General features: G+C 40.5%; 1 protein-coding gene across 1 annotated transcript; it reads left to right on the forward strand.

Moving 5' to 3' along the window:
* The first annotated feature begins 1,793 nt into the window (after window positions 1-1,793).
* LOC137274357 (uncharacterized) lies at window positions 1,794-18,113 on the forward strand. The gene is made up of 5 exons (XM_067807510.1): window positions 1,794-2,280; window positions 14,085-14,695; window positions 14,905-15,010; window positions 15,632-15,826; window positions 16,784-18,113. The coding sequence occupies exons 1-5, from the start codon at window positions 2,121-2,123 to the stop codon at window positions 17,098-17,100; spliced, it is 1,389 nt and encodes a 462-aa protein (XP_067663611.1). The 5' UTR covers window positions 1,794-2,120; the 3' UTR covers window positions 17,101-18,113.
* The last annotated feature ends 1,509 nt before the right edge of the window (window positions 18,114-19,622 follow it).

Here is a 19,622-nt window from a genome sequence, read left to right on the forward strand (position 1 = left end):
GAACTTGACACGTGGACGTATACAGGTTGGTCAATATAAGCTATGTTTCTATCTATCTGTTTTGGTGTATGAAGAATTTTCTTTAAGAAAAATGTGACTGTATGTATAGTCTATAACTAGGTATAAATACCACATATATATGTGCAAAGACCGAATACCCATTTAACACAAGACACATATTGTCATGAGATGTGTCCATGGCAAGTACGATATTCTTATATTGATTACAGAGCCTACACTGCTAATGTGTCCATATGATTTAAAAGTCTGGAATTCCCCATAGCACACAAATCTGAACGAGAACACACGCGTACGATTGATTATTTAACAAATTTAGTTGAAATTAGTTCCGAAACGAACACTACACCAGTTTGACATATACCACGTGTTACCTACAAATAACATTCATGTGGTATCGAAATATATGCAAATAGTATTGGGTCACTCTTCATCGGAAAAAAGCGAATACAGTGTAAGACCTCGAAACCGACATCCCTCCAATCCGGCATGCTCTCAATATAGGCACTAGAATTTGTGTTATATGTTTTAATGTTATGTTTATTGATGACTAGAGAATATGATGGCTATCAACACGTTGTTCAGTTGTATTTTACGGCACACGGAATATCATTCTGAAGTTGAAAAGGGAAAAGTTCGCTAAACCGGCATGCTCGTTTTTCCGGCACATTTTGCCGGTCCCAATGTATGCCATTTTAGAGGGCTTCCACTGTACTATACTAGAAGTGACAATCGGGTAGTATTGAAATTACAGAATTACACATAAGTGAAGCTTTGCTTGTAAACTTGGGAAACAGGCAACTGTAAATCAAGTTAAAATATACCACGCCTTAACAAAAAGTGACAAACAGGTAGTATCGAAATACAGCACCACTCTAAAGTGTAGCGCTAGCCATTCTTGGAAAACTGTGAATACTTAACCAAACTGACTATACCACGCGCTCACAACAAATAACAAATAGGTCGTGTCGAAATACAGAATTACTCAAAGAAAACGAATCGCGCTTTCCTTGCTCGGAAACTCAGAAAACACCTTATCGATGCTTAACCAGACTGAAGTATACCACGTGCTCACAAGTGACAAATAGGTTGTATCGAAATACAGAATCACTCAAAACTGTAACTTGCTCGGAAAATTAACTCTGGGTATCCGATGCCCCATCCACCCAGTATCTCCTTTACCCGTAAAACCTGTGCCTCCCCGGCGTGGAGAGATGCAAGCTATTAATATCGTATCATTCCGCGGATCCCAATCACTGGACGTAATGGGCCGCAGCAGCGACCATCTACAAAATGAGCAACTTCAAAGACTTGGATGTGATACTGACGTTATCTACAGGTCAATAAACAAACAGGTCCACTATATACATGCTCCCTCCACCAAGTCATCTGACTGTAATGGTCTATCTTTCTACTATCAATGAATACCGATAGACCGTTAAAATTTTCGCGAGGTGATATAAGTGATATGGTGTGTGCGCCATATGACCTCAACGAATCAACAGCATCACAATACTTGGCATCACAAAATACTTTAAATTGTTCTTCCATCAGATAATGACTTGTGCATTAAAGTTTTCAAAAACAGAAAGAGATATTCGCTTTTATAACAATCATTTCGTTGTAAGTTGTGAGGTATTTTCACCATCGCGCCAACGCCACCAACCGTTAAGCATGTCAATAGATGGAGAACTACTTTTACTCCTGATGGTTAAGGGTCACTGAGCCGAAGCGGGTGTAGCGGGTAGAGGATGCGCTGAAAATCGAGAGACCATAACGTCGCTTACAGATGTGGAGAGCTGAACGTTATCTATAGCGGGTGGATGAGACAAGGCGACGCACCTTCACCTCGCCTCTTAGAGCGCTCCCTGTGTTCCGTGCGCACCCTCAGGAGCTTTCTGTGGACTGAAGTGACTCAGAGAAACTTACAACTTTACATGGATGTTTATGCATTATTGTGACAAAAAGTTCGCTGTTTAATTGAAGAACAATATTGGATATACCTGTGTGATGATTTGAAAAAAAAGCCCTCTATCATCGTCGTGAAAAATATTTTTACTGAACATTTAAAGCGGATTTTTTTCTGAAGTGTTAAAAGGAAAATGCCGAAATCATTTTTGGTTCGGAAAAAATCCTGCGTTCAAACACGGACATGGAAAGATTTTGCCACGCCCACTATTACCCCAGGGGATGCGGACACCTCAACCCCTTGGACCACACCCCCACCGACGCCAGAAAAGAGAACAGTATCAGACTGTGAAGGTAAGAGGGCGTGATAACGATAACATCTCATAGCATCTTCCGAAACAGAGGTGTAGCTAGAGGGCGTGAGATGCTGGCAAGGGAATACGCGAGAATGCAACAACTAATTTATCTGGGGATACTGAGTAAATATTATATTCATCTTAAAACTAGTTGCATTTGCACGGGGACGCTGGACTATTATGTTGAGATGTTCAACAGCGAATTCTTTTCATGTGCTGTGTAAATACTTATTAAACTGGAGAGAGAGCAGTATAGTCCTAGCATCTATCATGTGTTTGAACGAAAGTGTTGATATATTATATGCAAACTTTAACTTTATCGAGCCGTGAAAGTTATTGAAGACAACATAAAAGATGATATATTTTTAACGCTTTTCAAGATCCCCAGTACTGAGAGTATTTGTCAATAGAAATAAAATCTAGAATACATCTTATATCCCATTTGTTGGGAACTGTAGTGATCATTCTCAGAAAGATATAATACATTATCCGTGATGATATACTAGTCATTATGACTAAGTCCGTTCGTTTGTTACCGTTATTGTCAGTGTCCTTCAATCAATAAATACATCCGAAGTTAAAATTTGGCATATATCAATTTTAGATTTAAGCGTAATCATATATATTTCTCTTGTGTGGTCTGATGATCTTGCTCGCAATGTAGTATGTGAAGACAGTAGTATGTGTGTTTCATATACAACAAGTTGTGAAGTTGTTAGGCTGCTTTATTTGGAAGGGAGAATAGCAATTTCAATTTCATCTCTGTGTATGATATCATCCATATACAATAATTATTAGCTACGTTTAATCCTATGCATGCATGAAGGACGCTTTAAGTTTTTGTCAAGTGTTTAGCTTGTTATCTAGAAACCTTCTTCAACGTCAAATACATGTTTACACTTGAATGAATATACCGTTTTGCGATATAATGAATCAATCGATGCATTACATAACACATGGCTAGAAACCATGCAGCCGACCACAGAAACATTCACCCCCCTCCATCCACCACCCAAAAGGGCTAAAATCAATTCACGTATCATACATACAACCAAGCCTCCCAATCTCTCCACCATCTATCCATCACAATACTAAATCTGTCAATCATCCCTCCACCAAACAGATCATTCATCCTTGCCCTGATCAATAACCAACTCCCCAAAACTTGCCACAAATCATTCCTCTGTCACCCGATGACCCTTTCCTTCATTCCTCCTCTAACCGTACACACACACACACACACACACACACACACACACACACACACACACATATGCATATATATATATATATGTATATATCTGTCCCAGTCTCTATCAGCATCGCAATGCACGTGTGTTAACGTAACTAAGATCTTCATCAGGTGACCCACAATCAAGACATCCTTAATATGAGCATAGCATAAATCGTGCATTACTACACGCATTAAAATGGCAAAATGTTATTTTCATCCTCCAGTGTGCACACACTAGCAGTTCATATATGACAGTTAAGGGTGTCTCATCAAGACATTAAAACATGTCGAGATACAGACACTCAGTGATTGCCAGTATAATTGATGAGTCTAGATCAGGTAAGACTCACTGTACCACAGCGGATGAACAGCGCTGAACACAGTTTCACTCGTGGAACCAGTAACAGGGGTAGGCAAGGTGGTGTTTTACTCCCTTGCCTGTCTGGTTTCTCGCACCCTAACATACCGTTGTCTATTCTGGATAAAGAGTAAAGATAAAAGACTAGGTCTGATGTAGCGGAGGGAGTTTTATATTCTCAGTCATCAAAACAAACTTTCTTTCACATACGTTACTATTCGAAGATGAAAAGGAGTGGTAAAACTTCGTGCGGCCCATTCAGGCACAGTCATGTGCAAACATTGGTTTCCTCAAAAGCCACACATAGGGCGTCCTTTTGTACATTCACATGATTATGTCAAAGGTATATATAAGGAAACATGTCCTTATGATTTGAACCGCATATTCTAAATTGAAATTGTGGATTTCTATCGTCTCCGTTTCAGTACATTCCCTTTCATACTGTTCCTGCGATCCTGAACTTGGAATAAAACGTTATCTAAAATTTTTGTCAGTTTCTTTGGAAGTCATGTTTCGTATATTTTCGTTGGTTCTCCTCTTTGAACCATGTTTAATCACGTGGTTCGTCCACATCGCCAATCACATACCATCTTATACAAATCATAGTGTCTCTACTTACGCCTTAATTCCACTGCATTATGACTCATCGCACTATGGTGTTTCTTGGCCAAACATATTACATGAACCTCTCAAAAATGTTATCTTAAAGAACCAAACGTATTCCATAAGTCGATTTTGCTCACCTTCGTGGGTTTATTTAACTAACAAAACATTTCCAAAAATGTTTCCAAAACACCGAAGTGCCTAGCTACTACATATTTTCATTTAACACGGAGTTCATCAAAAACGTTATCTTTAATTCCCATCAAATTGGACGAAAGAAAATTGACGTATGTTACCGGAAAAAACACCCTTCTAACATGGAACATGTACACAAAACAATCTTTGTTCGTGTATATTTTTTCTAAGCGTGCTACCACAGTGACTGTAATGAATTTGATAAATATCTCGATAAAATTCACAGGCAGTCCTTCAATGACCCTGGGAAGTTACCCCCCATACATTTCCATTATTGCAGCACAAAAACATTCAGATGGGGCATTCTCTTCAGACAGCAGCCCATAGGTGGAGAAAAAGCGATGTAATTTCACTTGTCGGTTTAAGTCAGCAGGTGGCGATACACGAACCAACTGCACCTAACGGTTGCCAGTCACCCATCCTTCTCTGGCTGTGCAACTCGTGGAAACCATTATACGGGATAGAAAAAATGCCTCATTATAAGCTACCCTGGAGTTCGACACAGAACGGTTTTCCTTCCAGCGTCCACGAAAATGGTTGAACAAATTAAGAGCATAACCACGGGTGGGATACTTTTCTCGAATTCCGATTCACGGAGGCCAAATGGGCTGGGTTTTGAGGCCGAGAAAAGATATAGAACACTTGTTGCGGATGAATGTTCGGGAACAATGCAACGTTTGTATGATGTGTTTTTGCGATACTCCATATGGAAGTGATGGAGATTTAAACGACCCATTTGGAAACAAAGGCTTAGGAGCTCGTTTGAAGAAACGTTGCTTTTTATTCTTGTGTATGTTTTATAGTTTTATTATTGTCATTAAAGGTATTTCGGTATTTTTATCTCCACAGAATACGTAAAAAACACATTTTGTTTTGTAATGAAATTATTAGCGGTATGTGAATCTTTTCTTACGAATCTGTATATGAAATGTTTTCCCAGCGTCAGTCGGTCGGTCGGGTAGTGTAATGGTTAAACGTCCGTTTGTCACGCCGAAGACCTGGGTTTGATTCTCCACACTGGAACAAAGTGTGAAGCTCATTTCTGGTATCTCCAGACGTAATACTGCAGGAATATTGCTAAAAGCGGTGTGAAACTACACTCACTCACTCACAGCGTCAATTTATTTTCCGTTTCACGTACCAACTGCATATACAGATTGTCATGATTGGAAGGCGAAAACGGATTAAAGACAACATCGTATCTTAATAACAAGTGGAAAGTTATGGAAATGTTTCTGTTTATAGTACATGTACTTACATCTCAGTAAAAGACACGCAACAAGTATTCAAAATACGTATATTAAAACGAAAAAGAAACATACGAAACTTCTGCTTCAATGTACTGAACATGTTGAAAAAATACGTTCGATCTCTTAATGTTTGGCAAAATGGTCACAAATATCAAATTAGGTGGGCTCTTTTCAGTCACTATCAGCTCACTCATCTATTGGTTTGTGACCCAGTAGAACATACACTCATCCACTGGTTTGTCACCCAGTAGAACATACACTCATCCACTGGTTTGTCACCCAGTAGAACATACACTCATCCACTGGTTTGTGACCCAGTAGAACATACACTCATCTATTGGTTTGTCACCCAGTAGAACATACACTCATCTATTGGTTTGTCACCCAGTAGAACATACACTCATCTATTGGTTTGTCACCCAGTAGAACATACACTCATCTATTGGTTTGTGACCCAGTAGAACATACACTCATCTATTGGTTTGTGACCCAGTAGAACATACACTCATCTATTGGTTTGTCACCCAGTAGAACATACACTCATCTATTGGTTTGTCACCCAGTAGAACATACACTCATCTATTGGTTTGTCACCCAGTAGAACATACACTCATCTATTGGTTTGTCACCCAGTAGAACATACACTCATCTATTGGTTTGTCACCCAGTAGAACATACACTCATCCATTGGTTTGTCACTCAGCAGAGCTTACACTCATCCATTGGTTTGTCACCCAGTAGAACTTATAGTCTTTAATCATTATTTTCCACAAAAGGTTTCAGCTTCTAGTGTGTACCTGCTAGCATTTAGGGATAGGTGTGTTCCCGCAGTATCTATTTCCATGTGTAAGACGTGCAATGAAATTTGAACAGGGTTTTTGGATTTGTTTTCCCATGTGGTCAGTGATAGGTGGGACATGGCCCGAGAGGTGACACTTGACCATACCTTTCAGAGTATAAAAACTATCGCCTTAAGACCCATGATATATTACAGTCGGTTTCAACATCAGCGACACAAGATCTAATGATCTGACTAGCAACTCCCAACATTAGATAACAGATAGACACGTTTTTAACACATGCGCGGACAGCAGATATCATTGACAAGTATTTAACATCTAGCACTCAACATCAGACAACATATATGCAAGTATTTAACATGTGGCATTCAACATCAGACAGCACACAGCCAAGTATTTAACATCCGCCTGTCAACATCAGACAACAGATTTCATTTCTGTAACACCCAACAGTACAGCCTTTAACTACACTGTCATGTCACCACAGGTAAGGGTTTGGCTGAATCATCCAAGCAGCAACAGTTCTTTAACAAATACAAGAGTTAACAGGTTCAACATTCCTTTATAATTTTATGTGTGTTTCCGTGCTGCTATGACAATAAACACTGGTCTGACATCTGATTAACTTGCTGTCATTCATCTGAACAATCTTCACATTGTGTTGTATGCAGTGGTTGCAGGGAAGCGACCATTTCATCCTTTAATTCCGCCGAATACGAAAAATGATAGTCGGTTGTACTAATGTGATGACGAAGAGATTACGAATAGTTATAGTTCTGTCACTATCACCCCACCCTTGCTCTTTAGCACAACATGTAATTTACTTTGATATTTCATCACTTGAAAATATATTCATGTTGTTTGTTAACATGGTTAGAAACTGCAACCATTATTTATCAGGGGTCCGCCCAAGGAAGTACGATAACAGTGAGTGAGAAGTTTTATGATATAATGCATAACATATTTGCCCAGTTTGGTAACCGTGGACATAAAGTAAATAAATCTGTTATTCCTTGAGGGGTAGCCGAGTGGTTAAAGCGTTCGCTCGTCGTGAAGAAGACCCGTGTTCGATTCCCCACATGGGTACAATGTATGAAGCACATTAATATTGTCCCCCGCCGTAATATTGCTGGAATAGTGCTAACTAATACTCACTGTTATTCCCTATCTATTATGGGGACAAGTGATACAGTTTCATAATGTAATGTCAATCTACAAAAGAAGGGTGTTCTTTAGGGGTTTTACCTGTATCGGGTGGTCTCGCTGACTTCGTTGACAAATGTCATCCAAATTACTTAGATCATCGGACTGTCTGGTCCAGACCCGTTATTTTCAGGCCCGCGCCATGAAGTTGGGATATTAAACGTTAAACAACAAACAAAAATCCATTCAAAATGTGAACGTCTTGTTCAGCTGTGGACAAATCTTAAGTCTGGACACATTCGTGTAAATGCTACAGTTTCATTCGAGAGTTGTGCCATTGGCAACTAACACACACTCCCTACTGCTTATAGCCGTGAAACGAGAGGGCGTATTCCATATCAAACGTCTACTGTTACGTCTGAGACAGTGACGGCAACGGGAAACCTGTTATCTCCGTCAAGGGGGACAACCTTGGACTATCAGGTGGCATTCTGCTTCGACACACGTTTTGGGTTCAATGCCTCAAGCGTATGATTGGCAGGCGCTGGGTAGATACATCTGGCTTTGTGACCTGTGTTCAGATCTATTTCAGGATCAAAAAGGTGGATAGAATGGGTGGTTAACGCAGGGATTAGGTGTCTGTCGGGGCTGGTTAGGCCCATCGATGTATTCCAACAAATGCCCGGTAATGTCACCCATGTAGTTGTCATGTTATGTGGACGTCATTCATGAGGTCCTTCTGGGCATGATCGCAGGTTATTTACCATGCATGTCATTTCTTTGTTAATTCTAATGTAAATGAAATGCCTTTAATAATCGCCCACAAAAATCCCAACAATCAATCCAATCCCACTCCCACCCATTTACCTATATATCCATCCATCCATATCAACCATCATCTATCGATCCATCATTCACCTACTCACCCATCCACTCACCCACTTACCCATCCATACATTCATACCGACTATCATCTATCCATTACATCCACTCACCAACTTAACCATCTATCCATCCATACCGACTATCATCTATCTATTACATCCACTCACCCATCCATCCACCCATCCACCAATCCATCCATCTATCCACCCACCCATGCACTCATCCATCCATACCAACCATTATCCAAACGTCAATACAACCATCCATCTGTCAATGTGTATCTCACAAATCCGAATTCATGTATTTACATATGTCTATTTTCAAAGAAGAAACAATTACACAATAGTGACATTATTAGTTTGGGGACGCAGAATTACTCTTTAAGAAAGTCCCTGTTATGAAAAGCATATCAACAGATATTCCATGTCTCTGTATGGAACATCTGAAACATTCTCATTTTTTGGTGAAGTTTCAGAAACCACTCCGCGTCATACGTCCTGTACACAACAGACAAAGAGATAATTTGAAGTATATTCTTTTCAAGAGGTTTCACAAATAGAGACAGATGGTGTGGAAATAGCTATTATAGTACATCGAGTTAAACAATAACTCTTATTACTGAGGTCTGACAAGATGAAAAGTGACCCCTGGCCATCTCGGCAGATATAGCGTACATCTGGCAAGCAACAAAGGTCAGCCAACGTACGTTTGGGTCAGTAAGCTGATCGCTCAAATTCTAACTTCCAAGCTTATTTAATTATTTACAAATGAACGCCTGTATCATAACATTCTCAATCACGACCTCTTGCGGATGAAGTTTGCAAATCATCAATAGATGTGCATGAATATTTGATAACAGACTGGAGGTTACAGACCTCGACATATGCCACGTGAAAATGTAACACGTTTTAAACGAAGCATAAAATTAAATTATTCACATTCTGTGACAACACTTTCGAAACGAACGCTACTTAAAATGTTCGACTGATTTAAAAAGTTAGAAATTAGGAGCGAAAAACAAAACAAAACAAAAACAGCGATGATTTACATTTTTAGCTTAAAGTGTATGCTTTCACTATAAAGAATTTATTAATTTTTTATTAAGTTTTTATTCATTCAGGTTTAGGCAGTTTGGGGATTAGATTTTAAACAGATGCAAGATTTTATTCCGTTCTGATATCCGGTGATGATAATGGTTAAAACGAATTATTTCTCATTCCCTCTGTCTACTTTCAGTGACCTCACCTGTAAGTATTGTTTGATTATGTACGTCAGTATTTCTTTAAGCAGTCATATACCCCGTGTGAGTGTGCTCACACACATGGGTTTAATAATTCAAACGAGAAATTATGACTTTTTGAATTGGAATACATATTGATCACATAGCCAGGGGGCTGAGCACCCTCACCGGTGCTAAATAAACTTCATCCCTATGCAGAGGGCGGACTCTGAGCTGCTCATCACCCTCCCACCTCCCACCTTCGTCACAGCATTTTCACACTCCTCCACGCAACTCATCTGGAGAAATTAATTATTAATAAACAGGATAAACACTTAACGTGTTTGCTGTTTCCAGTTCACGCATGGAGTTTTGTACAACTTCTTTGTAATTTTCACTTGCGTAGAAGTCACTCCTCGTCTTTATTCTTCATGCAACGTGGTCTTTGCCGAAGGAAAAATAATATTTTTTTAAAATTTTATTATTGGTCGGGTAGGGCTTAAGGGTTTTTAAATGTGTTTCCTAACACTGTTCTTTTGACAAAAACATGAATAATTCCACAAATAATATTTTGAGAATTTTATTATGTGACTGGTCCGTTTGAAGTAACAAAAGTAAGCTGCTACACCATCTTGCGCATCACTGCGAAAGAAAACATGAATTTAACAGACCATTGCAGCAGCATGCACTTTGAAATGGGGATTCTTCTTCTTTGAAAGTAGTACATATCGTTACGGCTCTAACATAACTCAGAGTAAATGTGGCAATGTATTCAAGTCGTAAACGATGACGAAAATGTCGTAAAAAGACTTTTGGATCATACAGTATCAAAAACAGGTCTGACATAAAGTGCTACGCATGTACTGTGACATACTCTCACAATGATTATACTTCTCATGTGTGAAACTTTCGGACGTCATATGATGGAGGAATGATTTTACAAAATACAGATTAATGGTTCCTTCTTTCTCAATAGATGTTTAAATATTACTCACGGCCATGTCACTCTGCCACGTGATGTTGTTTAGAGCTCGGGATCTGTTTCGAAAATGATTAATAATTTGGCGAATAATAAAAGAAAGTAACTTCAGCTTCTATTCTGGCACTTCAGCGTCATATGGAAATGCTTATACATTACCCACACATATTAGTATACTCCTATTAGTATACGTATTATTCACCAAAGATGCACTACTATTGTATTCACATGACATCTTTCATACTCATCATAAAGGTATCGTTTGGGGATGAATTCTTCATTGGTTTAAAACATATAGTTCGCTCTATCACGATGAATAGGGAAATATAATATAGTTTTTCCTGTTAATGTAAAGGCGCGAGTACGCATGCGTCCTGGTTTGTACGTGAGTTGCTATGAAGGGACATTGCAATAAAGGGTTCTGTAGTGGGGTTTGTTTGAGTTTGTAACATTCACAAGTGAATAACTGACTTGCCCTGGCGTGTGTTTGTGATGATACGCTCATGGTTAAGAAAACATATGATATCCCCGCTATCTGACACAACCGGTACCCTTGCCAAACGTAGAATCGATTTTACAGCTGTGACGGCATCACGAGTAGATGACGCGGATATAGTCGCTGTAGTGTATATAGTAGTACTGTTTTCACTTCTTAATATTACCACCATCACAGTAAGTGTTAGCTCTCTTGAAGTCGACAAATGCGTATAGCACTACTTGTACCAAGTATTTGATTGATACAAAACCGTATGCTGTGTCTCCCAATGACCATTAAAGAGGTCGAGCTCAAACCTTCCTATCGTCAGTACACATGTTAATACTGCATAAAACTGTATGATAAATGGGTTTTAATTGTTGAAATGTCAAAGGAATATAATATATAGCAGATCCTACCATTGTGTCATTTAAGCAGTAGAATGAATAGTATTCGTATCTGTTTCCACGATGGACACTCCACACCATTTAAAATATGTGTGTAATGTGTTGGCGAAAAATTAATCTCTCGCCATTCAAGAAAACAAGGTGAGATCACTGAGCCCACAAAAACGTATATGTAAATCGTACGGGTGCGGGATTAATGTGTCACTGAGACGTAAGGCTATACTAACCGACGATATAACGCACAAATGTGTCATCCACCACACTATTGTTGTGGGAATTACAAAATCATAATGTGACGAGCGTCTTTATTACGTTTTTCAAAAAGATTTACCTGACTTACGATTAAGGCTGTTTTTCAACCTGAAGCCGGCGTTCTTAACGCTGACGCACAGCTGTGGTTGAGTCGAATACTGTCTACATTAGAAAGCGTTCCTTGTGTTGTCTGGTTGTAACTATCAGACGGGATGATATGTAGTTAACTGAATTTATAACATTCCCCAAATTGTGTTTGTTTAACGGGCGTTCAGCAATATTCTAGCTATATGACATGTCTGTGAATAATCGAGTCTGGAGTAGAATAATCGAGTCTGGATTAGAATAATCGAGTCTGGACTAGGATAATCGAGTCTGGACTAGAATAATCGAGTCTGGACTAGAATAATCGAATCTGGACTAGAATAATCGAGTCTGGACTAGAATAATCGAGTCTGGACTAGAATAATCAAGTCTGGACTAGAATAATCGAGTCTGTAGTAGACAATTCAGCGATCAACAGCATGAGCATCGATCTACGCAATTAGGATATCATAGACGGATTCAGTGTGAGTGTGTGTTTGGGTGTGTATGTGAGTGTGTGAGTGTGTGTGTGCGTGTGTGCGTGTGTGCGTGTGTGCGTGTCTGTCTCTGTGTGTGTGAGTGAGTTTGTGTGTGTGTGAATGAGTGAGTGTGTGTATGTGTGTGTGTGTGTGTGAGAGAGAGGGGGGGGGGAGGGGGGCTACGTAGAGGTGCGAACCTGAAGTTATGATTGAAACGCCCATGAAAACGGGTGAAAGTGAATTGTGCAACCACCCTTTTCTAACACCAAAGCTGTATCCGCCCCTTGATATAGTGATGTGTGTCACCTGTGTCAGTCAATAGGAATTATTTGGATTTGTCCGAGCCATACCCGTACTCGCAGTTTCACCTTCATTTAGTGTTTGGGGATTTCCTCCCCTTTACTCTGCCATAATTGATATACCGTTAGATGCTGTGGGAAAGTAAATTCACTCACTCACTCCAGATGAAACACACGATTTGTATATGGATTTATATATTCCAGCTCCCATATATTAAGAACGCTGTTTCCTTAACATTTTGTTCACAGCAGATCCACACTATGATAATGCATGTACCGCAGCAAGAAGAATCATCTTGATTCAACAGCCCCTAAAGTCAACGCGTTAACGCCGTAGAGCGCTGGGGCAACAATATTGTATATATATAGGGAAAATCTTGTTGATCAGGGGCTGTGACAGATTTTATTGGCCCTTGTGTTAAACCCTGTCCCATCTCCATGGTCTGTTACCAGAGTGCTCTTCTGAACAGGGAAATTTACCCTTCCTTCATTTAGCGCTTTAGCATTGCAGATAAGGCTTGGTAGTAGGGAAAGTAATGTGACTCAGGGACTGTGAGACAGACTTTGTGTTAAGATGCCAGGGTGTAAACGCTTACTTTAAAGCAGTATCAGGTATAAAGCCCTCCAACGTAACACAATTACACAGAAGATGAGGGATCTCGTCCCATAAAATTGTTGCACCACACAAATCTTCAGTCAAAGACCTTTATGCGCTGTGATCTTGTGTCAACAAAAGACATGACATCGCATGTGTGTGAAAGACATAATATATCTATTAAAAAGAGCAGCGGTATGTTTGTGTTGCTTGGAACATGCACAAGAAATCCATCTTAATCCGGCTTTGTCTGTAACAATGTCCTCACCTAAAGCATGGTACGGGTTACATTCATGGGCACCGTGGTATCCAGATGAAACAAAATGCTTTGTTGGCGTTAATTTGCCCTAACCTAAGCGTCTTCCCTCTGTATATGCCGTAAGTGGGTAACACTATGCCATACAGGGAGCAAGAGGGGCATTTATTATAAAGCGCAGACTCTCATCAAAAGGATTAACATCACAAAGGTGAAAACGCTGAATACATAATCATGCATGCATTTAAGTTTAAAAAGCTCCTTTCATAGCTTGTTTATCTCATTTCAGATGACACAAAAACAGGAAAGGGTCTGACTGTACCTGTGAAGAAAGCGCACAATTATGCTGAGGTTACCTCCCCTGCAAGACCAGACACCATTACATCTAATATCTTCCAGTTTCCACCAAGACTGAACCATCCACATTTTGGCACAGCCTTCAGTCGTCCTCCCATAGAACATATCCCTTCTAGACGTGAGCAAAATGATTACAGCTCTTTTCCTCATTTCCCACGTCTCCCAGCCCTCAGCCCGCCTGTTCTGTGGAACCATGTCATGCATGCGCATCCAGCTTCCTTTATGCACGTTCATTCACCTCCTCCAAATTGGCTACCGACCCCACCCCCTATCAACTCTTCGCCTAATGCATGGATGTCTCCTTATACCGGAAAAACACCATCGCCTCTCGGAGTTCTCTCCCCTGCGGAAATACCGTCACCTTCTTCGTCAGTAATGGCGGAGGAACCCTCCTCCTTCAACAGTGCGGCAATACCCGTGCACCCGTCTTCTCACATCGGACCTCTTGACCTGATGACTAGACAAGCTGACCAATCACAGCCCTTGTTACAAGCGCCAGTCCCTCGCTTTCCTGTCAGAGAACGTGTTACACCCTATCCAAAGGTAAGAATGATTATGTTGGAATCATTATTTTGTGAAACCACAGTGCCGGAATCTGAATGTCCTGTGTTCATTTTCAGTGAACTGAAACGAAAAGTTATTTCAGTGGAAGTGTATCTGAATATAGAAATTGTGGTGAACAAACCACCTTGAAAACCCATATTGATGAAGAAAGAGATGTTGATTAAATAAGTTAATCTTATCCATTCCAGCCAGCAGGAATAAAAGTAGAAGTCATCAACAATGGCTTTGGAATCAAGAATCCATTGTTGACCAACGAGAAGCCAGGTGCTATTCACCCAGATGTTCATCCCATTCGTGAGTACATTACAGCGAGTGATTGAACTTCTCATTGGGCGAGTGAACGAGCGAGTGAGTGAGTGAGTGAGTGAATGTGTCTATTTTAACTCCATTTGAAAGGTATTTCAGTTTAGCACGGCAGGCCACTTTGGAACTGGATGCCCGCCGGCAAAATGATGCAGATATTAGGCATTTCAATAAATTGTAGTGGATTATGCTGTTTACTTTACTAAAAGGATTCTGAAACGCAAATGTTCTCAACAGGTTACATTGCTGAATACACTCCTAAACACTGCTCATACCACGGGGATGTCCGTGCGATCACATCATAATCGTATAACCATTCGTTGTTGGTTCATTTATCCACGATTCATTGTTCCACCCGTATTCATTCTTTACTCTTCTTTTATGAGTGACCATGGTTTTACGGCGCTTTTAGCAGTATTCAAGCAATATGACCAGAAACGGACCTCAGACATTGTATCCATGTGGGAAATCGAACTGGGGGTCTTCGACGTGACGAGCGGACGCTTTAACTACTAGGCAACCCTCAACAGCATCATTTATAATATCTTTAGTCATATCAAGTCGTAAAACCGGCAGAGTGTATTATAGCATGTATTTTCTCCCACACGACAGAAACTTCCCCAAACTACCTGATGACGTCAGATACGTGCCACGCATGTAGCCTTTGCGGGTTCAAGACGGACACCCCTCGAATGCTGCAGAAACACCTCAAAACGCACAAGGAGATCAAGCGATTCCTCTGCACGGTATGCGGAAAGGGTTTCAACGACACGTTCGATCTCAAGCGACACACGCGCACTCATACAGGTACGTCATGGTTTTATTTTCAGAGTGAGCGAATGTTGTTTTGCGCCACAGATTTCAGCGTTGCAGCTCCACTGTCCACATCATGAGCAACGACGAATTCAATTTGGGTACACTGCCATGCCATACATTGTGAGCGTCAGATCCTCGCATACATATTTGCATATTTGGGACAGGAATCTTAATATGTTCCGCACTACAGTCCACTGCGCATACAACAGGATGCCATACTAACCAATGTGATGTACGGAAACTCTGCATGGAAAGCCACTTGCGCGAATTTTGTCCTCGCGCTGGTACACAATTTTGCGTTCCAATGAGCAACATTACCGTAAACCGGTTTGATGTGTGCATGAAGTGTGCGGGCCTGCTAGTATGTCTGAATCCATGCAAAATGGATGAACATCCAGGTATATCTCGTCTTTACTACATCGTTACAAGGTGTCAAACGGTTCTTGGAGCTAAGTTATGGTTGAATTCATAGCCATCCTGTGATAAGGGAAATGTAAAATTATAACTGATTTACGATTTCTCAAAACACCACCGGGGAATAGGTAGAACGGGGGCTCGACTTTGCTGTTTATATTTTCATACTGGTAGAATAGTACATAACTCTTTCAGTCAGATGTTTGCCTGTCTAAGACCATTAATTGTAAGCCACGGGGTATTATTATAATATTGAAATTGTGACGAAAAGCAAAGAAAGTAAGTAAGCTTATACAACGGTTTGCACTTACAAGCAATAAGCGTGGTGTCCTACAGCGGGGTTTTAGGGTAGCCGGGTGGTATAGCGCCCGCTCTTCATACTGATAGTCTGTGTTCAATTGCCTATATGGGTATGAATGTATGAAAATATGGCATGGTTGTCACCACCAAGATATTGCTGTCAAATAACCATAAAGTAAAACTGTATTGACTTCATAGATATTGTATACAACATATATTGTTTCAATTCTATAGGTGTGCGGCCCTACAAGTGTGATATCTGTGGGAAGGCCTTCACGCAGAGGTGCTCTCTTGAATCCCATGGGAAAAAGATTCACGGGATGACGTTCACGTTTGCCTTCAATGAACGCAGGACTAAATTGTACGTGTGTGAGGAATGTGGTCACTCAACTAACGACCCCGAGGAACACTTCCTGCATCTGCGCACGCAGCATCCGAACAATCCAGCTATATTGCGATGTCATGACAGACGGCAGTTTAAATTCGGAGGAAAACTTCACGAAAGGAGGAAAATAGGGTCATCTGATACGGAAGAGATTCAGGTTACGTGACGAAACAGGACAGCAACAAAAACAATACCTGGTCTCTTTACACCGCAGTGGACAGACCATTAAGAATGAAATACTACTTTCCCATGTCAGGTTTTCTAATTTATAGATTTATGTTTAATGTTATGTTTCAGAAAACATGATTTGGTTTGTGTATATCCTGGTCATGACATGGCTAAATACATGTATATTTGTTACTGAATACAATATTCGGAAATGCAGTTCATGGCGGAAGAAGGAAATTCACCCTGTTGTGCCTTATTATGAGGAAGTGAAGATACCACAGCCACTATTAAATCGTAATCTATCGAAAGGTTTAAACCAAAAACCCAACGTAACCGGATTTCGTGTTTTCTGGGCACTTTTTGTTGGAAAATCTACATCCTTGTAAAGGGTCGTTACAGCTCTGCTGATCATGCGAACTGTTTGACTTGAAGTTCTACCGTCCGGTATTAGAAGGTTTCACTCTATTCACATCATGCAGCGGAGCATGTTGAGGTCCTTTCAACAGCACTATGGTCAGTGAATAAGTATTGGTTTGACTGAATGAGCAGGTTTTTTAAACAGTGTTTTCAGGGTATTTGATTTCTATTTGATGTGACTATATCGGTCCCATAACACACGAGGCCATTGGTCTTCTGCTTTTCGTCTGTTACCACACACCGCCATTTATACTGAACAGCAAAATAAACGCAAGTTTCGAAAAAAATGAAATCTCATGAAAATATGTTTTCATGTTTACGCCACCTATTCAACACTTGTCAGAAAATACCCCATAATTGCGTTACTTTTGATGCTCAGTACAGGACGTGGTTAAACATATGTTATTATCAATATTGGCAATTAGGTGCCTCACTCTCCTTTAAAAGTTCTAGAATCTGTTCGTTACTCATAGAGTGTAATCCGAAATTTAGCACGTGTTCCACTTATCCGTGTTTATGATATGTACATTCTTTCTATCTGCTTTTCACAATGCATGTGTAATGTATATATGACATAATAAACTATTTATGATTCGTCATGGTTAAGTGTCATGTAACATACCTATCATAAACGGTAAAGCCAACAAGCTCTTTGCATTCTGCAAGCTGCGTTAAGCCTCCTGTATGTTTACTGGCGTGTGATCGGTGCACTCTCCAAGAAAGAAACGCATAAGTGTGTGATAAATTTATTCTTCTTTCTTTAGAGTGAGATAACACATGTAATTCTGGATCAGTTGCAGCTAAATTACACAATATTCATAGCTCACCAAAAGTTCAATAAGTTAGGTGCCCGTCCTAAGATCGGCGTTGTCTTCAACGTTTGTGATCACCATGCGCCTCGGCAGGAACTGAAGGATTTTTTAGTTCGATCTTGTGGAATTCTGGATCAAGCCCTTGCAATGCCTTCAATAATTGATAAGACCTGGACTAACGCTTGACGTTCATATACGGCCGAAGATATCTCACAAATGGGGTTGGAGTCGTGCGCTTTCGAAGGCCATGGAAGCAGTATAATGTTCTCATTGTGAAGAAACTGAATAGTGGCTTGTGTTGCCTTGCTGCAGCAACTCCTGACGGTCAATGGTCTCTGTACCGATTAGCAGTTAACTTGCCCTGATGACGCACAAAGTTAGACTTTTTGCATGAAGGATATCATGACATTTTGAACACATCGGTCACCCTGGGAGACACAATGCTGTTCGACACGCCCATAGACTCATAATCCTGCGTCACGGCACGACAGCAGAAAGCGCGATTCGTCATTGAGCCATACACGTCGCCTGTCTTTGCACCACTGGACCCGTCGACGTCGATATAAGCGTCGAAATCCAGCTCCACCGTTCTTCTAAGGCCAGGCAATGCATTTGCAGTTGCCGCTGCTGTGACAGTTCGATTCCGCAAATGAAGTACCCGGATGTACCCGTCCTGTGCTGAAGTGATACTTCGAGGCCGATCTTGCTTCAGATATCGGTCCCATTAACCATAATGGTCCAATTATGACAATTTAGAAAATTATTTGGAAATTCAAACATGAGTTTCACCTTTTGGGGGGATTATGTAATATGTTTTCTGGTATGATAAGTGTCGTGTGGTGGACGAGCTCGTATGGTGAGTTGAAGATCTAGTGTGATTTCTGGCTTGAGATAGGTCTTGTGTGGTGATATAAGGTTGTTGAGATTGATGTTGATCGTTGAGTGGTAGGAATACGTTGGGTGCAATGACTCTTCGTGGATGTGGACTGGTGGGTGTCTGTGTGTGGGTGTGTGCGTGGGTGCATACCGTAGTTTTTTTCTTTCCATCTGTCATCTAGCAGGTTTCTTTCCATCTGTCATTCAGAATTGTTCCATCTGTCATTCAGCATTTTTCTTTACAAAATCGCCCACAGTTTTGTTAACTGATCCTTACCATTCCAATATAAGAAGTGATAAGCGGTTTTGATAACCTGAAACACCACCGTGCCTGCCATATCTGCTGTGATGGGTACTTATAAATGACAAGTAAAGACATTCATTTTACATCACACAGCTGTGATCCTCTTCAGGC

The sequence above is a fragment of the Haliotis asinina genome, chromosome 2 (assembly GCF_037392515.1).
Source record: "Haliotis asinina isolate JCU_RB_2024 chromosome 2, JCU_Hal_asi_v2, whole genome shotgun sequence".
Taxonomy (NCBI): domain Eukaryota; kingdom Metazoa; phylum Mollusca; class Gastropoda; order Lepetellida; family Haliotidae; genus Haliotis; species Haliotis asinina.

Bases quoted from the DNA above. Each gene is read 5' to 3' on its own strand.
- LOC137274357 (XM_067807510.1), top strand. From the start codon at position 2,121: ATGCCGAAATCATTTTTGGTTCGGAAAAAATCCTGCGTTCAAACACGG. The intron at 14,696-14,904 runs GTAAGAATGATT...TATCCATTCCAG, and splicing joins GTGTTACACCCTATCCAAAG to CCAGCAGGAATAAAAGTAGA. The intron at 15,827-16,783 runs GTACGTCATGGT...TCAATTCTATAG, and splicing joins ACACACGCGCACTCATACAG to GTGTGCGGCCCTACAAGTGT.